The following is a 15976-nucleotide window of genomic DNA, read 5'->3' on the forward strand; positions in this document are numbered from 1 at the left end:
TTCCAGCCCCGTCGTAACAGGACCCACTGTGGAAGACGCGGCGACCCAGCCAAAAGTCCAATGAGTTTGGGTGGGACCAGATGATCCCGGCAGGGGTGGGGCTGGAAAATCCTGCCCTTTAGCTTCATTGGTGGTGCCACCTTTCAGGTTAATCAGCCTGCTCTTTCAGATAGACATAACAGGGCAGATCTCCCAGAGTGGTGGCCAATAATCACCCCTCCACTAACATTACTCAACTAATCATCTGGTTATGCATCCCACTGCTGTTTGCGAGACCTTGTGTACAAATTGACTATCACACATTTTAACTATGGCTACACTTCAAAAATATTTAATTAGCTGTAAAACAATTTAACACATTCAGCGGCTGTGGAAAGGGCTACATATATCGCACCTTTTGCCTTCCTCAGTTATTCCCGATGCAGTGGTCTCAGGGGGAGTCAATGTGAATCACTCATTCAAAAAATTGTTCATTGGGTGAAGAGAGAAAAAGAGGACCTTCTTGCTTGCTCAATCATACACTATATAGTTGATTTATAAATAATAATAGCAAAGTTGTGGCAAGGGAACTTCAAGTTGTTAAAAACAATTGTCAAGTCATTTGCATTCTCAAATCAACGCATGTACGTATGGAATTGATGAGCAGGAATTAACCATCAGTTTTTTAACTCAAATTGAGAATGGTGTGCAAAGTTGTGTATGGATTATGTTTTCATATATGAAAAAGTCATAATTTGAAAGGTACTGTATTGTGATGATCTCAAATGGTCAATGAATTGTTTTCTTAATAATCCAGCAGGTGGCAAACTTTAGTAACATTTCTGTGCACGTACTGATTCTATGCAATTAGTCTCATTTGAATTTGCAGCTACAATTTATAACTACAATGTTGAATGGATGCTATTTTGCATGAGGAATTATTATTTTATCCCAGGGCATTGGAAGTGTCCTTTATGCAAACTAATCTCATACACATAAGATAGTTGATTAGCTATCAATTTAACATTATTTCAGATATTTAAATAAAGTACGATTAAGCATTAAATGCAGGACACAAATGAGAAACAGAAATGAGAAACTGGTGATCAAAAGTACTGGGTGTCATGAGACACAGAAATTACAGCAGTTCTGTTACTTTCCACTTCTGGTGGAAATGGATCACAACACAGTAGCAGGGATCGATCCTCTGTTTCAATATATAAAGGTATAATTTGATGCACAGGGCTGTACCATACTGATGGCAAGATAGCAAGTTCTGTAACCTTGGTCTGTGCTAAATTAGTTGTTCCCAGTCAGGAAAATGAAGGAGATGGCACATTAGATTCAACATCCTTGGCTTGGAGGATGGTGGGATTGAGGAAACATGCATTAAACTAACTTTGCTATAGAGTTATTCCCTAACTAAAAAGTGCACACAACTTCATGTTGGATAAGCACAGGATTGGATCTGGCCAGAGGATAATCCCTTCATTTTACGGCCAACACCTGTGGAACTAATCTTCATCTTTGTAAGATGATGAAGGATGAAAATCACAGAAGGGGGAAATTAAAATGGTAAATCAGAATTAATTTTCTACTGTCTAAAGAAATTGCTTTAAAAAAATTGAGAAAATTCAGCAGTTATGTAACTTCCCATCCAATACTGAACAACATTTCATCATTTGGCAAAAAGATCAAAAGTTAAAATACATTTTAGGGAACTACTTTATCCTGCTGTGCCTCTGATCATAATTACCACAACATAACAAGACACAGGCCTCCTTCAGGTGGGCAGCACAGATGGTGCATCCACTCATATTTGTTTCAGGCAGAATTGAAGACTCCCCCACAAACCATCATAAATTTAGTATTAGCACATGTAGAGAACAGTACTTAGGAGATATTTTTTTCTCATGCAGAGAAAGGCATTCCAACAAGTGGCTATTGAAGCCAAGTCAATCATAAAAAGTAAGAGGTATTCAATAAAAATTTAGTGGAAAAATATTTAATATTGAGCAAAAATACAAAGATAGGATTGGATTTTATTTCAATTATTTTCTTTTAACTTCTCCCCATTTTAGTTTAGCTGAATCTTATGAACGGGATTACATTTACATATAGCCATAACAGATCTGAATTAGCCAATGGTGAAAATTCTAATATTTCAGTAATAGTTCTCTTTTTGAATCCCATCTTATCTACCTCAAATTGTTCGTTGGCACTGACTGAAGCCAAGAGGTCTAACATTGCAAGTACAGCTCCTGGGTGTATTATGACTGGATCCGAAGAATGCAAGGAAGTCAGTGCATTGTGCAGCTTCACTTCTGTGACAGATTTAGCTGGAAACACAGGTGGTGTTGAAACGGTGTGATAGCCTGGCCTACACAAAAAATAAAATCAAATGCATCACCCTGTAGTCAAGTTAGAGTAAATGAAAACAAAATAAAAACATTTCAAAAATCACATATATTATTGAATGTGTTCAAAATTAGAGTGCAAATTTTTACAAATTTCTACAGACAATACATGTAAGCTATTCTGAAGTCAAAATTCAAGCTTTTTTCTTCAAATATCCAGTTTTCCCTGAAGAATAAAATGCTGCATGGCATCTGTAACTTGCCACATAATAGTGCTATTTTCAAAGGTTATAAACAGTGAGATATTTACAGAGAAGCTTCTATTTGCAGAATGTATGGCTTCAATTCTTCAAAAAGAATGGCAGTTGTATATCCATCTTCCTTATATGATTAAATTTCAGGAGAAAATGTTACTTAACAAACAAGGAGGAATGCATTTTAATGCATATATATTTTAATCACCAAAAACAAAAGTCTACCTACTATAATATACCATCAACATCTATTTTTTTTAATATCTTAACATCTTACACAACTATTGGAAAGAAAACTATCTTTAAATGTTTAACTAGCTGTGATTTCTCAATGGCCAGAGGTTTCAAATTAAAGTGCAAAAGGTGAGAATATTCATTAAAACATGTACATCTCATTCTTAAAAGCTGAGAGATTTACTTTTTCCTTTCAGCATTAATGATGCCATACTTAGATCTGTATGGTTCTAACTGTCAATCTGAACATATCAACATTATAGCACCTGGTAAGCCCAATTCTTCTTGAAGTGCAATCGATTAAAACAAGAGTGCCCTTTCACTCAACAGCACCAAGACTGTGGACTGCAAAGAAATCTATCCCGTGTATCCTTCACAGCATAATATAAGTAGGATTTCCATAAAATATAATGCACATTTCTATTGCAACATATAAAATAAGATGTGCAAATCATGCACACCTTTCCCCTTGATTTATTTTGAAAAGGAGACAAATAGTTCCAGGTGCAAGCTTTTGAAATAGCAGGCATTTTATCCAGCAAAAGAAGTGGAAGTACGTACAAAAACTAATTCAGAGCAGGAGTGGGCCATTCAGTCCCTTGAGCCTGCTCCCCCATTTGGTAAGAAAATAGCTGATCTGATTTTTTTTTCCAATTTATTTGTTCACTGGATGTGGGTGTCGTGGCTAGGCCAGCATTTATTCAGCGATGGTAACGCTACTGAATGTCAAGGGGAGATGGTTAAATTCTCTGTTGGTGTGAACTACAAAGAAATCTGTCCCATGTATTCTTTGCAGCATAATATAAGTAGGATTTCCATAAAATATAATGCACATTTCTATTGCAATGTATAAAATAAGATGTGCAAATCATGCACACCTTTCCCCTTGATTTATTTTGAAAAGGAGACAAATAGTTTCAGGTGCAAGCTCTTGAAATAGCAGGCATTTTATCCATTGCCTGGCACTTGTGTGGCACAAATGTTACTTGCAACTTATCAGCCCCAAGCCTCAATGTTGTCCAGCTCTTGCTGGATATAGACATGGACTACTTTAGTATCTGAGTCATCGCGAATGGTGCTGAACACTGTAATTATCAGCAAACATCCCCACTTGTGAGCTATGATGAAGAGAAGGTCATTGATGAAGCAGAAGATGATGGTTGGGCCTTAACTCTACTTTCCAACTCTACCCCTTACACCTTTTGACTCCCTTGTCAATCATGAATCTATCTAACTCAGCCTTAAAAATGGTCAATGACCCTACGTCCACTGCTCTTTGGGGAAGAGAATGCTACAGACTAAGACCCGCTGAAAAAAAATTCTCCTCATCAACGTCTTAAATGGGAGAACTCTAATTTTTAAACTGTGTCTCCTAATTCTAATCTCACCCACAAGAGGAAATATCCTCGCAGCATACACTCTGTCAAGTTCCATCAGGATCTTATATGTTTCAATAAGATCACCTCTCATTCTTCTAAACACAAGCCCATCCTGGGTAATCTTTCCCTATATCCTAGGAATCAGTCAAGTGAACCTTCTCTGAACTGCCATTAATGCATGTGTGTTCCTCCTTAAGTAAAGAGGCCAAAACTGCACATGGTACACCAGATGTGATCTCACCTTCCTAATCACTTGCTATACCTGTATACTAACTATTTGTGATTCATGTACCCGGACACCCAGATCCCTCTGTCCCAAAGAGTTCTGCAATCCCTCTCCATTAAAAAACACACTGCTTTTCTATTCTTCCTTTCAAAGTGGACCAGTTCACATTTTCCCACGGACACTCCATCTGCCAACTCACTTAACCTAAAAGGAAAAGGGAACCACAGAACTACCTTAAAGGCTGTGTTTGCATTTGAGAGTGAGGCCCGTATAATGCAGTCTATGTGCTGGACAACAAGACTGCTCTGGGTTGCAAAATCTACAAACAAGTTCTCAGTATTGAGATACTAAGCTCAGAGCCTTTGAATTGGAGTGCAAGTTAGAGATATTCCTACACATAAATTCATTGGAATAAGGACAAACAGATCAGTATGCTGATAAGGGGATGGCATAGTGGTAATGTCACTATGTAATCCAGAGGCCCAGGTTAATGCTCTGGGGGAATGGGTTCAAATCCCACCTGGCAGCTGGTGGAATTTAAATTCAGTAAATAAATCTGGAATATTTAACTACTATCAGTAATGGTGACCATTAAACTATCATTGATTGTTGAGGAAAGAAAATCTGCTATTCTTAACCTGGTTTGGACTACACTACAGTGGATCAGATCTAAGCTCTGCCACATCCAGCCATGAACAGTGGTGGACAATTAAACTAACAGGAGGAAGAGGCTCCATAAATACCCCCATCTTCAATGATGGGGGAGCCCAGCACATCAATGCAAAAAATAAGGCTGAAGCATTTGCAATCATCTTCAGCTAGAAACGCTGGGTGGATGATGCATCTCAGCCTTCTCCTGCCATTTCCAGCATCACAGATACCAGTCTTCAACCAATTAGGTTCACTCCACATGATATCATGAAACAGATGAAGGCACTGAATACTGCAAAGGCTATGGGCCCTGACAATATTCCAATAGTACTGAAGACTTTTGCTCCAGAACTAGCTGCGCCCTTAGCCAAGTTGTTCTAGTTCAACGACAATACTGTCATCTACCCAACAATGTGGAAAATTGCTCAGGTAAGTCCTGTCCACAAAAACAGGACAAACCCAAGCTGGCTGATTACCCTCCCATCAGTCACAAAGTGAGGGAAGGTGCCGTCGACAATGCTGGCAAATGGCACTTATACAGCTTTGATCGAAACGTGGACAAAGAGCTTAATTCAAGAAATGAAAGTGAGAGTGACTGCCCTTAATATCAAGGCAGCATTTGACCAAGTGTGGCATCAAGGAGCCCTAGCAAATGTGAAGTTGATAGGAATCAGGAGACAACACTCCACTGGTTGGAGTCATACTTAGCTCAAAGGGAGATGGTTGTGGTTGTTGGAGGTCAATCATCTCAGTGCCCGGGACAGCATTGCAGGAGTTCCTCAGGTTAGTGTCCTAGGCCCAACCAGCCTCAGCTGCTTCATCAATGACAGTCTCTCCATCATACAGTTAGAAATGGGGATGTTCGCTGCAACTCCTCGGATATTGAAGCAGTCTATGTCCACATGCAGCAAGACCTGTGCAATATCCAGGCCTAGACTGATAAGTGGCTAGTAACAATCATACAAACATACGTATATACAAATTAGGACCAGGAGTAAGCCATTCAGCTGTTCAAGCCTACTCCGCCATTCAATAAGATCATGGTTGATCCGATTGTGGCCTCAACTCCACTTTCCTTCTTACTCTCTCTCCCCTTTTACTCCCTTACTGTGATACAGATCACTCCCTGGTACGCACCAGGGTTAGGATGCAATGCTTGAAGTTTTTTTCATTCAAAGCAGAAATGCCATCCTTGCATCGTCAGCCATACTGCCTACCCAGTTTAAAACTAACAGTTCCTAGACTCGATTGACAAGGTGCTCTTCAGCATTCGCACACAAGAGCACAGAAGCGAAATGGAACACACGTCAAGACGCCATTTATAATACCACACTCACGACATTTGGGTAGCAAGAGCAAACAAAATGCTGACTGGTTCGAAGCTAACATTACTGTGATGAAACCTGCTATTGAAGCCAAGCAGCTCTTGCTCATTAAATACAAGAGCGATCTGAATGGGAATACTCTGAATGCACTAAGAACCACTCAAAGTAAAATCCATAGGAAGTGTGCCAATGACTACTCATTACAACCTTGCCAGAATATCCAGATGTCCTCTGACAGGTCATATATGAAAGAATCAAAAAGGCAACAGGTACATCAGCTCCACTGAAGGCAAAGGCAGGAGTAATCATCACTGACGGCAACAAACAGTTGGAGAAAATAGTGGAACAATACCTTGAGTTATACTCTTGGGCAAACACCATCACAGGAAGCTCCAGACATTATAAAAAGCCTACCAGTCTTGGCAGTGCTGGATATCAAATCGTCAGTGGAGTGGCTTAGCAAAGCTATTGACTCACTTGCCATGGGGTGAGCTTCAGATACTGATGCGATGCCACTTGAATTCATCAAGTGAGGGAAACGGGCACTCCTGCAGCATCTGCACAAACCTCTGTGTCTCTGCTGGAGGGAGGGGGCAGAGCCCCAGGATATGCATGATGCAAAGATCGTGTCACTGCTCAAGGGCAAGAGTGACCACAGCAATTGCAACAACTAAGGACACATCTCCCTGCTGAGCATCATGAGAAAAGTATTTGCCCCAGTTGCCCTTCTCAGATTGCAGATCCTGGCTGAATAAAACTACTCTCAATCTCAGTGTGGTTTCAGGATTAGATGCACAATTAACATGATCTTCTCAGTCTGGCAGCTGCAAGAGAAATGCCGTGAACAAAGCAGACCATAATATATTGCCTTCATTGATCGCAGAAAGGCAATAGACTGTAGGAGCAAAGACCGTAAGACCATAAGACATAGGAGCAGAAATTAGGCCATTCGGCCTATCGAGTCTGCTCCGCCATTCAATCATGGCTGATAAGTTTCTCAACCCCCTTCTCTCACCTTCTCCCCATAACCTTTGATCCCCTTACCAATCAAGAACCTATCTATCTCGGTCTTAAATACACTCAATGACCTGGCCTCCACAACTTTCTGTGGCAATGAATTCCATAGATTCAGCACTCTCTGGCTAAAGAAGTTTCTCCTCATCTCTGTTCTAAAAGGTCTTCCCTCTACTGAGGCTGTGCCCTCGGGTCCTAGTCTCTCCTACTAATGGAAACATCTTCCCCACGTCCACTCTATCCAGGCCTTTCGGTATTCTCTAAGTTTCAATCAGATCTCCCTTCATCCTTCTAAACTCCATCGAGTATAGACCCAGAGTCCTCAAACGTTCCTCATATGTTAAGCCTTTCATTCCTGGGATCATTCTCGTGAACCTCCTCTGGACCCTCTCCAGGGCCAGAACATCCTTCCTGAGATACAGGGCCCAAAATTGCTCACAATATTCTAAATGTGGTCTGACCAGAGCCTTATAAAGCCTCAGCAGCACATCCCTGCTTTTATATTCTAGTCCTCTCGAAATAAATGCCAACATTGCATTTGTCTTCCTAACTACCGACTCAACCTGCGAGTTAACCTTAAGAGAATCCTGGACTAGGACTCCCAAGTCCCTTTGCACTCCAGATTTCTGAATTCTCTCCCCATTTAGAAAATAGTCTATGCCTCTATTCTTCCTACCAAAGTGCATGACCTCACACTTCCCCACGTTGTACTCCAACGGTTTATTTAAGGTGCTGGAGAAAACTGGCTGCTTGCCGAAGTTACTCAAAGTGGTCTCCTCTTACGATGACAATATGATGGGTGAGGTCACCTACGATGGAGCAACATCGGAACCCTCCGAGTTCTGCAGTGGGCTCAAACAGGATAGCGTTCTTTTGCGGTTGTGATATGTCTTCAGGTCACCTATAGAGGGTGTTTACTTAAATACCAGAAACCAGAACTGACAAAAAGTCATTCAGCCTTGCTCACCTAAGATCCAAGGCAAAGGTGCACCAAGTCCTCATCAGATAGTTGCTCTACACTGACAATTCCGCACTAATATTCCACACTGAGAAGCATCTACAGTGGCAAATGGACAGGCTCTCACATACCTGTAAAGAGTTTGGTCTGACCATCAGCATCAGGAAAACTAACGTTATGGTCCAGGATGTTGCCATACCGCTATCTAGCAGCACTGACAATGTTTGTTTCACAAATCTAGGCTCTACAATCACTCGCAATTTGTCACTTGATATTAAAATCAACACATGCATCGCAAAAGCTGCAGCTGCTATGTCCAGCTGAGAAAGTGTGTATGGAACAACAGCAACCAGACTGAGGACACCAAATTCAGTCGACCAAACCTGCAATATCCTCCAATGGTCAAGCTTTGTGAGGTTCATGGTCAATCGACTGGTCAGGCACCTTGCAGCCAGGTGACCATTCATTATTCGCGACATTTTATATTAATATAAAAATCCAGTGTATCTCACGAATATCACCCAACATGGAGAAGCCATCAAGAAACCTGCAAACCACATCATCTTGGCCTAGTTGGAACGCATTAGCATAGGACAAGGCAAGGTAGAAAGTTAAAAAGTGATGGATATACATTCATTATTGATCCACTGACAAAGAAAGGTATAAGTGTGAAAGTTATACAATAAAATTAAAGAACATTCTGAGGTGTATCACTATGAGAAAAACTGGGCTAAACTATTCCTACTGGGCTAGTACCTTTTTCTGGACAAAGCTGGAGTACCCCAAGGAGAGGGAAGGGAAGTCTCATGTGTCAAGCAAGGCGGAACTTGTTCAGCAAGACTATGGACAAAAAAGAGCAAACATTGTTGGACAAAGATTGTTAGGAAGAAATAAGCACAAGTTGGTTAGTGCAATTACTGCTAAGATTGCAATTTAGTTTAAGAAAACAACATGAAAAGCAGTACAAGAAGCAGTATTTTAAAGCCAACACTGGTGGATGAAAAACCAATGGAAACAGAAAAAAGATGCTAAGAAAAGAAACAAGCCAAGTTTCTAGGTAAGTTGGCAAGGTTTATAATCATACTCAATGTTTAGAAGAAATATCTACATACATATTACTATATTAAACGTACATTTTGAAAACAATTGGTAATGATTTTAATTGCAAAGGAATTTAATTAATGTACTTTTTTTAAATGATGCATTTTTTCATGTGCTCTTTCAATTGAAGCATATAGTTCACTTCTTATAGCAATCTTATCTCAAAACACAAGTTCACATAAAACAAACTTAGACATTGTCTACCAAATGCTCTTACCTGCCATTAGTTATTAGTCTGGCTCAATTGGTAGCACACTTGTCTCTGAGTCACAAGGTTTGAGTTCAAAGCACATGACCAAGTGGTCATAAATAGCACTATTAAATGCAAGTCTTTCTTTTTTCCCTTTAGTTGAAGCCACGACAGGCAGCCTTTAAAAGCTCCTTCCTTGAACATGTTTGATGACTCCTAAATTAGTAACACACTCACCTCTGCTACCTTATATTCAGCCAAGAAGAAGCAAAAGGCATGGACAACATTGGACTTAAGTGTTCAAGGCTTCTTTTCGCAGAAATCTGGGAAAGCTAGGGCAGCAGAATTTCTTAACATCTGAGTCTTCCACACAAACACTTGGACCAATTGCCAAAGCAATAATCACTCCAGTGTAAGTGATATGGGGATTATGCAGGTGTCGTGACATTTCACTGAGGAACTCCTGCAGTGATGATTGGTCTATAAACTAACTTCCATTATGAGTAAGTCCAGCCACTATAACATTTCCACTTTGAACCTCATGGACCTCAACATTGCTGCTGCATACAATACTGCTGGTTTCAGTGAATTACCATAACTCTCAAGTTGCACTGTATCCTACAACCTGCATTGTTTTGTTTATATTCTCACTGCTTACTTCCATTAGTTACAATAACTATATGAGGTGCCATTGACATTCATCAGCCCACTGGTCCACCCCATCCTGGTAAGGCAACTGCTTGACATAGTCATACTTGTAGAATTATATCTTTCAGCCAACGTGTCAGACTACTCCATCTCAATCCCTGGGTATGTCAAGTACCATGGGCAGGCCAGACTCACTGGAGGTAATAGCATACTATTATACAATCAGGAGCAAGTGGCCCTGGGAGTCTGAACATTGACTTTGGATCTCATGAAGCTTCACTGCATAGGTCAAACATGGACAAGCAAACCTATGGCTGATTACCACCTAAGATCCTACTGCAGCTGATGAATCAGTACTCTGACATGTTGAACACACCTTCGAAGAAGCACCATGAACTGCAAGGGTACAAAATGTACTCTGGATGGGAGACTTCAATGTCCTTCCCTGACAGTGTCTCAGTTAGCACACTACAGACCAAGTTAAACAAGTCCTGAAGGACATTACTGCCAGATAGGGCTAGCAGCAAGTGGTGAAAGAGTCAATGCGAGGGAAAAACCTACTTGATCTCATCCGCATCAATCTACTTCTCCCAGATGCGTCTGTCTTTGGCAAAATTGGTAGCAGTGACCACTACGTGGTTCCCGTGAAGACTGAGTCCTGTCGTCACACTAAGAACACCATCCACCATGCTAAATTGGATAGATTCAGAACAAATGTAGCAGCTCAGAACTGAGCATCATGAGGTGCTATGAGCCACCAACATCAACAGAATTGAATTCCACCACAATCTGTACCCTCAAGGCTTGTCCACAACCATCTCCTTTGCAGAGAATAGCACGTCAATGCAAAAGAGAAGACTGAAGGGTTTACAACCACCTTCAGCCACAAGTATCAAGTGAACGATCTGTCTCCGTCCCCTTCTGTCATTATAATCTCCACCATTATAGAAGGCAACCTTCAGTCAATCCGATTCACTCCATCTGATGTCAAAAAACTGCTGAGTGCACTGGATACAGAAAAGGCTATTAGGCCCTGACTACATCCTAGTTGTAGCACCGAAGAATTGTGCTCCAAAACAAGCCACATCCCTAACCAGGCTGTTCTAATACAGCCACAACACCAGCGTTTACCTGACAAAGTGGAAAATTGTCCAAGTATATCCTGTCAACAAAAAGCAGGACAAATCCAACATGGACATTCACTATCCCATTAGCCTACTCTCAAATCATCAAAAAAGTTTAGGAATATGTTGATGACCGTTCTATTAAACAGCGTATACTCAGCAATAACCTGCTCACTGATGCTCAGTTGGGGCTCCACTAGGACACTTGGCTCCAGACCCCAATTCAGGCTTGGTCCAACTGTGGACAAAAGAGTTGACTTCCAGAAACAAGTTGTGCATGACTGTCTTTGGCATCAAGGCAGCATTTGGTCAAATGCCCTTGTAAAATCGAAGTCAAAGATCATTAGGTGGAAAATTCTCCACTGGCTGGGAAGATCCCTAGCAAAAAGGACGATAATTGTAGTTGTTGGGGGATCAATCATCTGAGGCCTAGAACATCACTGCAGGTGTTCCCCAGGGTAGTGTCTTGGGCTCAAACATCTTCAGCTGCTTCATCAATGACCTTCCCTCCATCATAAGGTCAGAAGTGCAGATGTTCACTGAAGACTGCATAGTGTTCAGTTCAATGAAGTAGCATGATGTACAGCTTGACGGACTATTGCTAGACAGAGTACTCACTTAACACGGGGAATTTGAAGACACCACAACGCCTGAGAGCTGAAGTCCAGGTGCATTAATTGAGTGAGCAGATGTGTGATTGGTTGGGGAGTTTTAAGGTTTCCTTTTTCTCTAAACTAGGGCAAGTAGTTTAAACTGGGACCAGGAAAGTATAAGTACTGTTTTAAATTTATAGCTTAATTAAGCTACTTGACATAACCACAAATAATCACTGAGTAAAGACATTACTTAAATAACATAAGGCCCATCTAAGATATGGCAGAGCCGGTTGCGTGTCTGGGTTGCAGAATGTGGGAGTTTGTGGATGGCGAGATTGTCCCAAGCAAACCCATCTGTCAGAAATATCTCCATTTTGAATCTCTCTGGCTCAGAGTCACTGAACTAGACTGAGAGTTGGAGAGACTCAGACACATAAGTGTGGGGGAGGAGTTTGGAACATAGGCCATTCAAATGCTCAAGCCTGTTCCACCATTCAATTAGATCATGGCTGACCATCTACCTCAATGCCACTTTCCCACACTATCTCCATATCCCTTGATGTCATTAGTTTCCAGGAATCTATTGATTTCTGTCTTGAACATGCTCAATGATTGAGCTTCCAAGGTGCTCTGGGGTAGAGCATTCCAAAGATTCACCACCTTCTGAATGAAGAAATTCTTCCTCGTCTCAGTCTTAAATGGCTTACCCCTTATACTGACATTACGTCCCCTGGTTTTAAACTCACCAGCCACAAGAAGCATGTTGGCTACATTCAGCCTATTAAGCTCTGTAAGAATTTTGTAAGTTTCAATTAGGTCACCTTTTGTTCTTCCAAATTCAAGGGAATACCATCTAGTCTTCTCAATCGTTCCTCATAAAATAATCCTGCCATTCCACGGATTAATCTGGTGAACCTCCATTGCACTCGCTCTATGGAAAGTATATCCTTCCTTAGATAAAACCGTGCACAATACTCCAGGTGAGGTCTCACCAAGGCTTTATATAGCTGCAGCAAAACATCCTTACTCCTGTACTCAAGTCCCCTCGCAATGAAGGCCAACATACCATTTGCCTTCCTAATTGCTTGCTGCACCTGCATTCCAGCTTTTAGTGACTCATGAACAAGAACACCCAGGTCCCTTTGGACACGTGCGCTTACCTGGTTAGTTTTATCCAGGATATAATCACAACTCAGGGGGAAACAAAGATTCAAGAAAGAGGGTGTGACTAACAGGGAGTCAGGTAAGCAGGGTTAAGGAGGAAGACCCCGTAGACGCAGATTCTGTTCAATAGGTTCCGCTTACTTGCTACCTGTGAGGACAAGGAGAAAGACTACAGGGAGGAAAGCCACAAGTCAGGCAAAAGCACCTTGACTCAAAATGCTGTCTTTGGTGGGAGGGTGTGGGATGGGGGAGCAAAGCACAATAGCAATGACTGGACAAATCAGATTGGCGAGGGGTAACATGGAAGACGAATTTGTAGAGTGCATCAGGGATTGTTTCTTTGAGCTACACACTGCAGAACCTACCGAGAAACAGGTTATTTTAGATCTAGTAATGTGTAATGAGGTGGGATTAATAAGAGATATCATTGTTAAGGATCCGTTAGGGGATAGCGATCACAACATGGTAGAATTTCAAACTTAGTTTGATGGCGAGCAACTCGGGTCTCAAACTAGTGTCCTCAACTTAAATAATGGCAATTACAGAGGTATGAAGAAAGAGTTGCCTAAAGCGGGCTGAGAAAATACATTAAGGGGAAGGTCAGTGAATAACCAGTGGCAGACATTTAAACAGATATTTCAAAACACTCAGCAAAGATTTATCCTGGTCAAAAAGAAGGACTCGATGAGAAGGATGAACCATTTGTGGTTAACAAAGGTGGTCAAGGAGAGTATCCAATCAAAAACTAAGGCACACAAAGCTGCGAAAAAGTAGTGGCGCAGAGGACTGGGAATTTTTTTTATAGGAACAAGCAGCGGATGACTAAAAAGCTAGTAAAGAGGGAGAAAACTGATTATGGAAGTAAACTGGCAAGAAATATAAAAACAAATAGCAAAGGCTTCTAAGACAAGGGCAGTTAAGTGGCAGATGGAATTTAACCCTGAACAGTATGAGGCCATACACTTTGGAAGGAGTAATTTGAAAAGGAAGTATTCAATGAACAGCATGACACTAGGAAGTTCTGAGAAACAAAGGGACCTTGGCGTGTGTGTCCAAAGATCTCTGAAGGCAGAGGGGCACGTCAGTGGAGTGGTGAAAAAGGCATATGGGACATTTGCCTTTATCAATCGAGGCATAGATTACAGAAGTAGGGAGGTCATGTTGGAGTCGTACAGAACCTTGGTGAGGCCACAGCTGGAGTACTGTGTGCAGTTCTGGTCGCCACATTTTAGGAAGGACGTGGTTGCACTGGAGGGGCTGCAGAGGAGATTCACCAGAATGTTGCCCGGGAAGAGAGGCTGGATAGACTTGGGTTGTTTTCATTGGAGCAGAGAAGACTGAGGAGCAACCTGATTGAGGTATACAAGATTATGAGGGGCATGGACAGGGTGGATAGGGAGCAGCTGTTCCCCTTAGTTGAAGGGTCAGTCACAAGGGGGCATCAGTTCAACGCTAGGGGCAGGAGGTTTAGGGGGGATGTGAGGAAAAACTTTTTTACACGGAGGGTGGTGACAGTCTGGACTGCACTGCCTGGGAGGGTGGTGGAGGTGGGTTGCCTCACATCCTTTAAAAAGTACCTGGATGAGTACTTGGCACGTCATAACATTCAAGGCTATGGGCCAAGTGCTGGTAAATAGGATTAGGTCAGGTGTTTCTCACGTGTCGGTGCAGACTCGATGGGCTGAAGGGCCTCTTCTGCACTGTGATTCTGTGATATATAAAAAGAAAGAGTGGCTAAAGTGAGTGTGACGCCCTTGGAGGATGTAAATGGAGAATTGAAAACGGGTAACGGGGAAATGGAAGATAATTTAAAACAATATTTTGTACCAGTCTTCACAGTGGAGGACACTATAAACATCCCAAAGATATCAGATAAACAAGGAGCTAATGGGAGGAAAGATCTTGTAACAGTCTCTATCACAAGGGACAAAGTATTTGACAAGCTAATGGGACTAAAGGCAGGCAATCCACCAGGACCTGAAGGCCTGCTTCCAAGGGTTTTAAATGAAGTGGCTGCAGAGATAGTGGAGGTATTGGTCGAAATAGTCAAGAACTCACTGGATTCCAGGAGGGTCCCAGCAGATTGGAAAACCACTAAAGTGACGCCCCTGTTCAAGAAGGAAGGGAGACAAAAAGGAGGCAACTATAGGCCAGTCAGCCTAATATCTGTCATTGGAAAAATGTTAGAGTCCATTATTAAGGAAGAAATAGCACGACATTTAGAAAAGCTTAACACAATCAGCATGGTTTTGTGAAAGGGAAATCATGTTTGACAAATTTGCTAGAGTTCTGTGAAGATTTGACATGTAGAGTTAATAAAGGGGAACTAGTAGATGTAGTGTATTTGGATTTCCAGAAAACATTCAATGAGGTGCCACATAAAAGGTTATTGCACAAGATAGGAGCTCGTGGTATTGGGGGTAATTTATTAGCATGGATTGAGGTTCGGTTAACTTACAGAAGACAGATTCGGGATTAATGGGTCTTTCTCAGGTTGGAAAGACGTAACTAGTGGAGTGCCACAAGGATTAGTCCCAGGGCCTCAATTGTTTAAGAACTATATTAATGACTTGGAGGAGGGGGCAGAGTGAACTGTATCCAGATTTGCTGATGATACAAAAATAGGTGGGAAGGCATGTTGTGATAAGGACATAAGGAATCTGCAAGGGGAAAAGATAGGTTGAGTGAGTGGGCAAAAACTTGGCAGGTGGAGTTTAATATAGGCATGTGTGAGGTCATGAACTTGTTCTTGTTTGCAGAGGACGCTTTCTATCTT

At 41.6% G+C, this 15976-nt stretch overlaps 1 protein-coding gene across 3 annotated transcripts in view; it reads right to left on the reverse strand.

The window, feature by feature from the left end:
• Positions 1-15976, reverse strand: part of wdfy3 (WD repeat and FYVE domain containing 3) — a 407868-nt gene that overhangs the window by 240207 nt on the left and 151685 nt on the right. For all 3 annotated transcript variants that reach the window (XM_041187506.1, XM_041187499.1, XM_041187492.1), the window contains exons 13-14: positions 9134-9217; positions 2182-2359 (exon numbers count right to left, since the gene is read on the reverse strand). In XM_041187506.1, coding sequence (XP_041043440.1) covers positions 2182-2359; positions 9134-9217 — 262 coding nt within the window. The remainder of the gene's footprint in view (positions 1-2181; positions 2360-9133; positions 9218-15976) is intronic.

This window comes from Carcharodon carcharias, chromosome 1, assembly GCF_017639515.1.
Source record: "Carcharodon carcharias isolate sCarCar2 chromosome 1, sCarCar2.pri, whole genome shotgun sequence".
Classification (NCBI taxonomy): domain Eukaryota; kingdom Metazoa; phylum Chordata; class Chondrichthyes; order Lamniformes; family Lamnidae; genus Carcharodon; species Carcharodon carcharias.